This window comes from Erigeron canadensis, chromosome 6, assembly GCF_010389155.1.
Source record: "Erigeron canadensis isolate Cc75 chromosome 6, C_canadensis_v1, whole genome shotgun sequence".
NCBI classification, from domain to species: Eukaryota; Viridiplantae; Streptophyta; class Magnoliopsida; order Asterales; family Asteraceae; genus Erigeron; species Erigeron canadensis.
The window spans coordinates 31,455,745-31,468,448 of NC_057766.1; the positions used below are offsets into that span (position 1 = coordinate 31,455,745).

Sequence of the window (12,704 nt, forward strand, 5' to 3'; positions counted from 1 at the left end):
ACACTACATTATGATTCACACTTTATATTATATATCATACTATTATTATATACGATTACACATAGAATAGATTGGATTTAAGAGCTACTAGCCTATAGTATAGCCTCGTCAATGCTATACCGGGCAGTTAGGCTGAACCCATAGAGAGAAACTTTTTATTTTACAGAGAGAGATAGTCCGTATACAACAAGATCCACCAACAGAACCTAAAACAAAAGCTTTTTTATATTACTATAGCTAGCTTACTTACCTACCCTTTTCAATTACCCCACACCCCCTCAACGATATATATACCCAACACCTGTATCTATATACACATCTTCACAAGAAATCTATATAATTCTTTTATCTATTCATCTTATAATTAATACACTCATTCCTTCCCATATATTATTTCCATCTCTTCATCATCATCAAATGTAGAGATTGAGATATTTCTTTAGAGAGAAGAAAAAAAAACACACATAGATATAATAAGCACCAAATTAATTACTTAATTAAGTACTTTTTTTTTTCCTTCTTGTTAATATTTTTTTTTCTTTCAAGAAAAATAATGTGGGATCTGAATGGCTCACCTGAATGGAAAAAAGATGATCAAGATGAAGAAGAAACTTTAGGATATAATAATAATATTAATAATAATAAAGGCAAACAAATAGGCGAAGGATCTAATTCCAGCTCATCAGTGATGCTTATTGATCAAGACAACGAATCCGAAGACTATGATGACGAAGAAATTTATGACCAACAGCAACATATGACCGGTGATAGCAGGTTATTTGGTTTTTCTATGACCGGCAACGACTATAACCCACCGGTTACACATCAGTTTTTTCCGTTAGAAGATAATGGTTGTACTACTAGTGTTGGAGACATGACGATGACGTCATCGTCGCCACATAATATTAGTATTAATACTAGTGTTCCTGCTGCTGCTGCTAACTGGGTCGGTGTGAGACTCGCCACCGGTGGGGGTGGGTTTCCGGCCGGTGGAAATAGGGTGGTGGTTAGTGGTGGTGGTGAGGTTGTTGTTGCACCGCAACCGCTAAAAAAGAGCCGGCGTGGACCCCGGTCTAGAAGCTCTCAATATCGTGGTGTTACCTTTTACAGGCGAACCGGCCGATGGGAGTCCCACATATGGTTAGATTTTTTTCTATTTTTCTTTCTTGTATTCCCAATGCATTTTACTAGTACTATACTACATACTACTCTTTTTATTTCATTTTAATTTTATACTCATTTTGATATATATATTTTTCTTTACATAAAACACAACTATATATATTACTATTGGGTGATTAATGAACTACTGTAATGTTTTAATGATTCAGGGATTGTGGGAAACAGGTGTATCTTGGTATGTTACTTGCTTCTTTCTTTTTTTCTTGTTTTTCACATTATATAATTATAATAGGAAATAAGATATCGTTATTATACTTTTACCCTTTTAAGATAATTTGCACATATACTATATTGGTACTAATAATAATTTTATTTTTGGTTTTGACTTTTTAAAAAATAAAATAGGTGGATTTGACACGGCACATGCAGCTGCACGGTAAGTACAACATATGCTTATAATTTTAGTTATAATCTAAACTAACATGACAAAATGTATGGGATTAGCTTGGATGCAGTTAACTGCATCATTTTTTATGTCAGGGGCATTTTTGTAATATACAAGTATCAATATCTATATGATATATATGTATGGGTGACTGCATCCATGAACTTTGCATTTAACTACATATTCGATTTTCCCAAAATGTAAATTAATTAAACAGTTCATTTCATTACATATTATACATATACATAAAGTTATAAATTTGTATTCGAATGCAGGGCTTATGATAGGGCAGCAATCAAGTTTAGGGGTGTGGAGGCTGACATAAACTTTAGTCGTGAAGACTATGAGGAGGACCTAAAACAGGTGTGTGTGTGTGTGTGTTTAGTACGTGTTCTTGGTATGTTTGTATTTGACATGAATATTAGAGGGGAAAAAATGAAAAAGAGAAACAAAAATTTAAAAGAAGGTAGTTTTGTACATAAAGATTTCACCTTATCTTGAATAGTGGTGTTGCAGCCTTGTCTTGAAACAACTTTTAAATTTGTTGTTGTTTCTAAAGACAAAAAACATAACTAGTTTAAGGTGTAACGTACAGATGAGCAATTTATCGAAGGAGGAGTTTGTTCATGTGCTTCGAAGACAAAGCACAGGTTTTCCTCGTGGCAGCTCGAAATATCGAGGTGTCACATTGCATAAATGTGGTCGATGGGAAGCTCGAATGGGCCAGTTCTTGGGCAAAAAGTATGATTTCTTGTTTCTTTTCTTCCATCAGTGGTTCCACAATATCTCGATTTAGCTATGTATAGTATATCTGTCACATAATTATCAATTTTTCCCACTACATATTCTTCAATTGCTTATAGAAATTTCCTTAACAACTTCTTCATATATTAATTTTGATAAATAATTGTCTTGATTTTTTTACTTAAAATGAACTGTTAGAAAAATAAGATTTCAAAAAACTACTCTATTACTTGATTCTATTCTATGCTATATACCACAAATTTGTAATCAAATGTATCAAAAGACTTTATCAGTCATCATGAAAGAGGGTGAAAAAGACCAACATTTTAAGTACGACTTCTCGATATCCGAAATAAAGTAAGACCTTTAAATTTGATTGTAGATGTATAGGTATGTAAGCTATATGGGCAGAACTATCTATCTAGTTTATCACAAGATCAAGAAACAAGACACTTTGGAACTATTGTTTTTTGCCTTTTTAGGGATGGTTCAATTAATATTGTCATGTGACAAATTTGGGATTGTTTTTTTATAACAGGTATGTGTATCTGGGTCTTTTTGACACTGAAGTTGAAGCTGCCAGGTAAATGTGTGTTTTCTTGAGGTACCTTAGCTGTCAAATTTCAGTGTCAAAGGGGTTTGAATGTAAATCTAATGTAATTTTTGCTGTATTTGATATTTCCTTTTTTAGGGCTTATGATAAAGCTGCAATTAAATGCAATGGGAAGGACGCCATTACAAATTTTGATTCCAAGATTTATGAAAATGAGCTCAACTCTAGTGGTAACATATTTAGCATTTCCATGCTTTTGTACTACAGTAGTATTTATGCTAGTGACCTCAATCTTATTATATTTATTCTTAGTGGCATATACTCAAGTATGTACGACGGTGTTTATGAACCACATGAATTTATTTCTTGTAACTTGAAAAAATTTTTTAAAAAATCCATTCTTCTAAAATACACAACATCAAACATTAAGATATTTCTAATATTTGATTCTGGATTCGCCATTGTCATTTCTTCTCTATCATTATTTCATTTATCGATTTTCAAGGAAATACAAGTATTCCTATTCCTATATATATATATATATATAATAGAAATCAAATGAGAAGGTACCTTAAGGAGAGAAATTTCGGTTTTTAATTTTTTTAGCTTCTTTTTTTGAACTTTTTCCCCGTTTTTCACTTTTTTTTTTCATTCTCTCTTTAATTAACCAATTTCATATCAAAATTTTAAAAATATTTTATTTTCAAAGGGCATAATCCGTAAGATATAGGCGAAACCTCTCAGACTATGGTGGAGCCATGATAGCTAAGGGCAAAACCCGTAAGGTAGATCACCCCATCACAGATCACCCCCTATGACCTATCACCCTCAATGACCTATCACTCCCACCAGCTACCCTTTATTAATATCTTTAAGGGCGAAGACCGTACCGTACCCTTACATGTATAACTTACTAACTCGCGTTAAAAAAAAATTTTTTCCTCTAAATTTTTTTATGGATTGAGTTAATTAAAAAAAAATGAAAAAATATTTAAAAAAACAAGCTAAAAAAAATTAAAAAACGGACATTCTCTTCCTTCTCTCTTTAAAAACCTTCTCTCTGGATCTCTACCATATATATATATATATAGCGCATCTACATTTTTTCACTTAACAAGGCACCCCGGATCTAGTCATGCCAAAATTCCATTGTTATTTCATGGCTAGATACAACTAGAAGTAACATACTCAATATATTAGTCCGTTAACGGCCAAAAAACTTACAAGTTGTCCTCAACCTTTTACAATAAACGGAGGTTTATTAATTTTTGTTATTATACATACATAACCAAAGTGAACCATGTGTTTGATTCAAGCCATGCATTTGTAACTTGATCTCTATTTAACAATACTTGATTCTTTCATTTTTTTCAGAATGTTCGAACAACAACAACAATAATACATCGGGTCATGATCTTGATTTGAGCTTAGGGGGAAGTTCAGCCTCAAATAAGCCTCGAAACATAGAATTTGGAGACAATCCGCTAATTCCTACAAACCACCCCTCTAATTCGATCCAATTTGGGTTTCGTGGACCAGTGGTATGTTTCACATTAGAAACTTTCCACACAAAACGAAAATGTATTGTTGCTAGACCATGTTCCGTCAGTTTTACTTGTGTCTCAAATAAGTATTATTGGCATATTGTTATATTCCTAACTAATAAGCACAAGTGAATTATATCAATAGGATTGGAGTACAGTTGTCATGAAGTTGTGGACCAAAGAGTTTCCACCAATTTACCCTTTTTTATATATCATCTTATTGTTTTATGTCTCAATTCTTACAAAGGCATCCGGGGCTGGTGGGGTTGATGGAAGGATAAGAGACGGGTATAATGATATTGAGACATTCCAGCTTTTGAGCCAGACTCGCCTACAATCTCCTACCGGATCTTTTCCAAGCAACAATGAAGCACATGGATACGGGCATTTTATGCAACCAACTGCCCCGTCTATGTTTCATGTGTTTAACCCGACTGTCATGAACTCGGCAGGTCATCAAGTGAGTTACTTTCTTTCTTCCTTATATTTTTGTTGTTTCACAATCATGATTCAAGACAAGTAGTGATTTAATTAGTGTATTTTTACTAATTGCAGATGCAGTTTCCGAGCAGCACCACACTTGGGGGAGTAAGTAACCAAAGTACTCCCCACCAAATATATGCAAATAGTGCTGCAGCATCATCAGGATTCCTACAGCAAAGATTTCACATGCGACAGCCTCCATAAAACTCTCACACCAATTGGCTATAACGTACGTACAGTCATTAACAAATCATAGCAGTCAGAACCTATATTGTCTGATAAAAGATGTTTTTGCCCCTGTGTTCTTTGACCATGAACATCAATGTTTTTGTAAGTGTTGAAAATGTAGCACAACTAAAGATTCGGCTGGGTACTTTAGAAAGTTGACTTGCTTAGCAACTAATGTTTGTGTATGGCACAACTAATTAATTAATTATATATATTTAGTCATCATCTTTGAAATGTTTATAAACATATTACTTACCACATTTAAGTTTGTCTTTGTTCTACTTGTACAGTTCTATGTTTTAATTATCATTTATAATTATATTACTTTTAGTTATATTTTGCAATAACCGACAACATGACATTATGAAGTGGACATAAAGACAACTAGACTAAACAATTGGTTTAGACATTAGTCACATATTTTTCAAGATAAAATTAGTGTAATGGAGAAAAATACTTGGAAGGAGAGAGAGATAATGATTCGCTTAGTAAATTTTCTTTTAATAATTTATTTTTATTCAGAAAAATAATTAATCCTCTTAATTAAATAGCCTAATAATTCTTCTAATCTTGAGATGGTGACAAGTGAAAAAATTAAGGGGCATGATTAGGAAAGAGAATTAGTGGATAACACATACACATTCTTATAGTTTTAGGATGATTTTTAAGCTAATCTTTAGAAGGATTTATCATTTTCTTTTTATTAAATAATTTCGGTTTAAAGTTTCGGCATATTTATTATGATCATATTGTTCGATTTTCACAAAAGGAATTTTTCTAGACATATTAAGCTTCTTTCTAGATATCATAGATATGTGTGAGATCTTCACAATATATCCGTTAAGCACATTGGACCCGAATGCGACTTGAAGTACTTCATTAGTTCCTTCTACGAGACTACATATATATAATGATGTACCATGATCTATAACCCTAGATTCCACAAATACCTCTTACAACAAAAAACATCTTTTACATTATCTTTGCCCTTGTTGGTTACAATTCTAACATGTTACGTTGCCAATGTTCCCTAATGGCGGCTTGGCTTGGACTAGATCAACTCTGATTACTAGCTACTACGCCCTCTACCTGTCACACCTAATGGAGAACTCGAAGATTACCTGCAAGGTTTACCTACAAATATTCTCTTCGGCGCTCCTAGTTTCTATCTTTGTCTCTTCGCGTTTTTTCTTAATAATTAGTAAGAAAAAACCTGACTTGACCGAACTCGACCCGTGTAACCTGTGACCCGAAAAAGCAACAAAATCAAACCCGTGACCCGGATCATTACCCTTTCGGGAGGGTTGGTCTCGGGTTATAATGGTTTTTTTTTCTTCACTTGTCAACACCCGAGCGACCCGTCCCGACCCGAAACCCGACGGAGCACTAAAATCAAACCCGTAATCTGGCTCATTACCCTTCGGGCGGGTCGGTTCATGTCAGGTTTGGGCGGCTCAAGGTCGGGTCGCCGATTTTCGGGTCATATACTTATCCCTCCTCCCAGCCATATGAAACATTGCTTTTTGCTAGTCAGGAACCAATCTGGATCCAGTGTACCTAAAAGCACCAATCCATCTCCCTTGGAGCACCCCTCTTACTAGATTGGTCAGATTTTGAGGGTTTGATTATACATATTCTTTAAAGTCCTCTGATCATTTGTTAAAGGGAGAGAATACTCTCAAGTTTTTTAACATGATTAGTCATGTTAAAGAGATCTCAACCCTTAAATTAAATTTAAAAGTTAAAATTTAAAGATGATATTTGAATTTTGACCATTGGATTTAATCAAAAGATTAAGATGTTTTCAACTTGACCCCTCAAGTTAAAAACAACTTGAAGGAATCCTTTCTTGTTATCAAATATACCTCATAACACAACCCTCAGTCAACCTTACAACCTCAAAGACGAATTTTATAGCTTTTATAAGAGATTGTTAGCTTCTAAACATCCCCGGATCCTTAAAAACTAAACCAAGGGTTTGTTGTCATTTATCTTTCATTTAAATGTTGGTGCAAATTGTCTTTTTTTTTTCCGATGATATCTCTGGTTAATGTTATAATACTTGTTTGGATGATATGATCATGTAAGGCTTTTATGTGTTATTATTTTATGTAATTGTTAGATAGTTTATGTTTATGTTTATGTTTAGTCGTAGATCTATAATTATTAAGATATCCATGTTATTGCTAATTCTATAAATACTGTTAATGCATGATATGAAATCAATTAATCAGTCCATAATTAATTGTAACATCACTTTATTCTAGGGAGCATGTGTGGAATTGGCATAGTTAGATCTAAACGATTGTGATTATTAGTTGTTTTTAGTGTTTGCTCAAAATTTGTTAAGTTTTTAACACTTAGAAAATATATATAAATAGTCTACATAAACAGTGCGAAAAAAATTATAAGTTTCACATTTCAAAATATAAATTAAAATGTTTACAGACTAATAAGTGTGTACAATATTATATTTGCACGTGTTTTAAAATGAAAAGCATTTCTTCTTGTGTGATTTTTACGCAAGTGAATTGAAATCACTAATCTTCCACTTATAAATGTATACAAGTATAAAATTTGTACACTTATTAGTGTGAACTTTTTTCTTCACATTGTTAAATGTAAAACTTTAAAATTAATTTGCACCTATTGATGTAAACATTTTATACACATTCAACAAAATTTTAAAATTTTTTGAAATTCTGTAGAATAAAATGTATAAAAATAACTTTCTAATTTGTTGTCATGGGTATTTTATAATGTTAATATATCTCAAAATTATAAACAAAATTATCTAGCATACATGTGTAAAGGTCTTTTTATTGATTTGAAATCAAGTTGATTCAATCAACTTTTATTTTAATAGCTATATATTTATTTTAAAACAAAGGAAGTAATAATAAAATAACGGGATTAGTATATTAGAATGTAAACAAATTTACACGAATTGTTATAATGTGTATCAGACTTTAATCTTATGCATTGTTTGCAATTAACCTTCAAAATCCGTGCATTTTACGTATCCGAGTATATATATGTGGCAACTATATAAACTGTCATTTGTAAGTTTTCTTATTGATCAAATATATACAATGCATATGTTTAGAAGATTATTGTATACAATGCCAAGATTGATCAAAAATTGATACTTACTATGACAATTTATGTAAAGTTGTTTATATTTTGAGGTACTAATTTCTATAATAATAATAGATATATTTTCTTTCTCTCTCATAATAAAGTTGTTTATATGTGTTATTAATTTATATATGGAACTTCATTATATGTACTCGCAACAAATTTCAAGTTATGTGCATTATATGTATCTGGTTATATGTGACAATCATATAAGTTGTCACTTGTAAGTTTTTTGATTGGTTAAATACATACAATGTACATGATTTAAAAGTTTATTACATACAATACATAAATTTAAAGTTTGATACACACTTTAACAATTCGTGTAAAGTTATTTACACTTTAAAGTACTAATCCCTGATATTAATATCTTTTGCTTCATAGGTTAGTGAGTGTACAAGTTAAGGAAGCAAACAATATCAAAATAAATTGTTATAGGATTCCAACTTGTGGAACAATGTAGTATACACAAATTTCTTGGTACATGCATGAGTCAACTAAAAGTTAACTTTCTAAATTTTTTTATTAATAAAGTATTGTTTTCTTGATACCATATTCTACCTTACACAAATTACTGCTTAAATTAACTAATCATATTATACATAATGGGAAGTAATATTTATATAATAAAATTTAGCCATCTACAATAAATATATAAATTTTTATGCACAGAATATAATTGTATAATGCATGTATTATTGTAGATGGCTAAAATGTGTTATAGGAATATCATTTCTCATACATAATCTTTTCATCATACTTATCGATATATTCATTCAATTCCTTACACGATTACAAATTATCGTTATTATTTCTAGTTCCAACTTTTATTTCTAACTTCTCCCATAATTAATGAGAGAGAAAAACGAAGTAAAAACATTGGAAACAAAATTATAAAGCATGTAAACTGGAAATTAAAGTTGCTTGTTTTAAAATAGTCCTTTAGTTATAATATTTTCTCATCTTTCCCATATATATATATAGACCATAAACTTAAAGATGCAATTTTCGTCATCTGGGTCGTCATCAATCCAATTATTATAATTATTACGATTATTTAATTAACTAGAGGGTGCATATTATATGTATTTCAAAACCCTAATTAGTGAAAGTTGACACTCTCTTTTATGTCCATATCTACAATAAATTAATAATCTATATATGATTATACCAGATGCTGTATTTAAAGAATTTATTCTCTTTGAAGTTTGAATACCTACGAAAACAAATTTAGTACTTAAGTATATAATTATATTACCATAATTAGACGGACAGAGCTTGGAGTTAATTATTATAATCATCTAATCAAGGTAAGGAATCTTACTTTATATTTTAATTCATTTCTCATCCAGGGAATAAGTATTTTCAAATCATAAAAAAGAATGATGGTTGCAAACAATATATATTCAATTATATCGACATCAAATATTATGATTATTCTTTTCGTTATGCTTCTAAACAATTTTTACATATTTGTCACTATCTGCTATGTTAGCTGGTGTTTGTTTTTTAGAGTGATGATAAATAGACTTGAATTAATGTTAAAAAGAATGTATATATATAGTTTTAATCACATCCTATATGTACGTGTAGACTTTTGTTGTTTTTTTTTGTAAATAGTGTAAAATGCAACTTTATATTTTAGTCAAATTCTGTTTAGACCAAAAAAATAAAAAGTAAAAATCTGTTTGGACCCAAATCTATGTTTGGTAAAACTAGCTGGTAGCTGGTGGCTAGAAGCTGTTAGCTGTAGCTGAAACCTAGAAGCTGATAGCTGTAACTTGTAAACGTATTTTTATGTTTGACAGGGTAACTGTAGCTTTTAATAAAATATATAAAATTATCATAATAGACATACATAAAAAAAATATAAAGAAAAAAGTCAATGTAAAGTAAAAAAAATACATAACGTTTTACCTTTTAAGATTAAAGTTGCTATTAAAACTTGGAAACTCTTTCAAATGTGTTGATGTCCAGATCATCACCACAGCCAATAAGTATCTTTCCTTTCATTTATATTATATTGGATTGGATACTTAAAAGGCTCCATCAAATGTAGCATGAAACCGTGTATAGTATTTGAAATGTAGCAGGTCATTTATGTAATTAATGCATCAAAAACTTCAAGCTAGTTTGAAACGCTTGCCTGAGTAGCGTTAAGTATTTAGCTTTTTGTTTAAGTTTTAAAAGCTTGGAGCTCCTTAGCCAAACATAACATTTTTTTTTATGATAGGACCTTTTTTTTTTTAAACTTGAAACTTGTCGTTCCTAAAAGCTCCTAAAAATTTGATGCCAAACATATCCCTAATCTAAGATTATGTATAAATGAGTTGCAATTTCGTTGAACCAGCTTATTCCATATGATATCATATATATAGCTCATATCATGAGAGATATATCGACCAATCCGTATATTGGTTAAATGTATCATGTGATTCCTGGGATTTCATCCATCTTGCCCAATTCTTTGATCTATCTGCATAAATTTAATTCCTTAAATAATTAGATTCCTTTTGAGATTTCGTGTCAGTTCGAACAAATTGTGTTAATATTCTTGTGATCTAGAAAAGCTGACGGATATTATATGATGGGAACTTTTTATTTTTACTACATAGTAAGAAAAAACTTTAGGTTTAGTATTCTGAAATGTAATAAAACTTAGATAAATATTTATAGTGTGAAAAAACTAAAGTTTGTGCTCATTATATGTAATAATTTTCAAATCGTGTCTATTGTATGTATTCGGGTATATATAGCAACCATAAAAGCCGTCACTTGTAAGTTTTTTATCAGTAGAATATACATACAAAATACAAGATTTAAAAGTTATTACATACAATAAACATAACTTTAGTTATTTCTCACTATAAATATTCATCAAAAATTTGTTACAAGATTCTTATCCTAAAAAACTTGGTATAATTAGTAACATTGATATTTGTTTTTCTTTTGACAATCCAGTAGCTATTACAATACAATATTCATATCAAAAGCAACATTTTATAATTATTGTGTTTATCACTAGATAAAGAAGATTTTTTTTTACGAGTTACTAGTTAGTAATTAGCGGTTAGCATACGAAGCCAAAAGTGTGCTATGTCCTATATTTTTTTTCATGATTTCATCTAGCCTGCCACAAAATCACCGGGTTTGACATAAGTTTTCGATCAAATATAGGATATTTTTAGATTAAATTTAGGTTATATTAGATCGATCATAAATAGGACGTTTCCTACAATCCTGCGAGATTTGGTTTGTATTCCCCTTTTTACCAGTTTTGTTTTTTTTTTATTTTGAAAGGTAAATATTATTCACAAATACCCCACCAAACCGTCGAGGTATCAACCATATACAACAATCTTTACATCAAATCAAATTTACACAATTCTTGCCAACTAATAGATACCTTCTTTTTTTATTCCTATACCATAGAAAACCCATTGATCTAACATTTTGGCAGATCGACTCAACGTTAACTCTACTATTGGAGAACTTCTTCTCATTTCTACCCTTCTAAATGCACCAACACGCGATCATAATAATTCCTTTGAGAGCTTTCCTTTCCTTTTTGCCAATACCCACATGATGTTGAAACACGAGGACCGTTCAAATCGTGATCTAAACAACTACAAATGTGCGGAATCCGATTGTAATTGTCTTTGAGGATTCTGAATAAACATGAACATATATGCACGAATTGAACAAAGAACAAGAGATATAAAACGGATTCCTTTATTATTCAGTCATCTCGATTACAATACAATGATAAATCCGTATAGAAAACATCTCAATGATTACGGATTACAATCAAAGAGACGACAATAATAATGAATTACATGGGCGGACACGGTGTATAGATCTCTACACCGATCCTATGAATAGCTTTCTGACTAGTCTAAAACCATTAACCCTAAACAATAACCTAAGTCGTCTATATATAGGTTGCGAAATAGGCTGGACTTCAAGCACTTTCGTGGGCTTTGGATCTCTTCACACGAACTGCTACTTCGTGCTGACGTCATCACGACCTTGAAGACATCTTTTCTTCTTCATAATCAGCCCATAAAATTGCATTGCGACGGACAATAAAAGCCTCTCAGAAATTGCTTCTACAGACTCCCCCTTTTCCGTTGCAATCAATTCTAGATGAACTCCGATAATCAATAGCTACCGAAAAAAAAACTTGAATCCACAGGCTCTCCCTTAACTCATGATATCAAGTCTTCTTGTTGAAACTCGATCTTCTGACATCGCATCCTGATCTTCAAACTGCGAAGTCTTTGTCCCTCTATGACAACCAATCAACCCAACACATCTCATTGTAGTTCTCCCCCTCAACTGTTAACCACCTCCGAATTAAGCGTTGCCACCTTCCACTTAGGATCGTCGCTCTCCTTGCCTAATCGGCATATAATAGAGAAGTTGAATTTCCAACAATCAGCATCAA

At 31.3% G+C, this 12,704-nt stretch overlaps 1 protein-coding gene across 1 annotated transcript; it reads left to right on the forward strand.

Annotated features, from left to right (window-relative positions):
- The first annotated feature begins 484 nt into the window (after window positions 1–484).
- On the forward strand, window positions 485–5,346 carry LOC122603789 (floral homeotic protein APETALA 2-like). The gene is made up of 10 exons (XM_043776598.1): window positions 485–1,140; window positions 1,332–1,357; window positions 1,528–1,558; window positions 1,843–1,930; window positions 2,163–2,308; window positions 2,850–2,894; window positions 3,003–3,094; window positions 4,239–4,405; window positions 4,656–4,868; window positions 4,964–5,346. The coding sequence occupies exons 1-10, from the start codon at window positions 554–556 to the stop codon at window positions 5,093–5,095; spliced, it is 1,527 nt and encodes a 508-aa protein (XP_043632533.1). The 5' UTR covers window positions 485–553; the 3' UTR covers window positions 5,096–5,346.
- The last annotated feature ends 7,358 nt before the right edge of the window (window positions 5,347–12,704 follow it).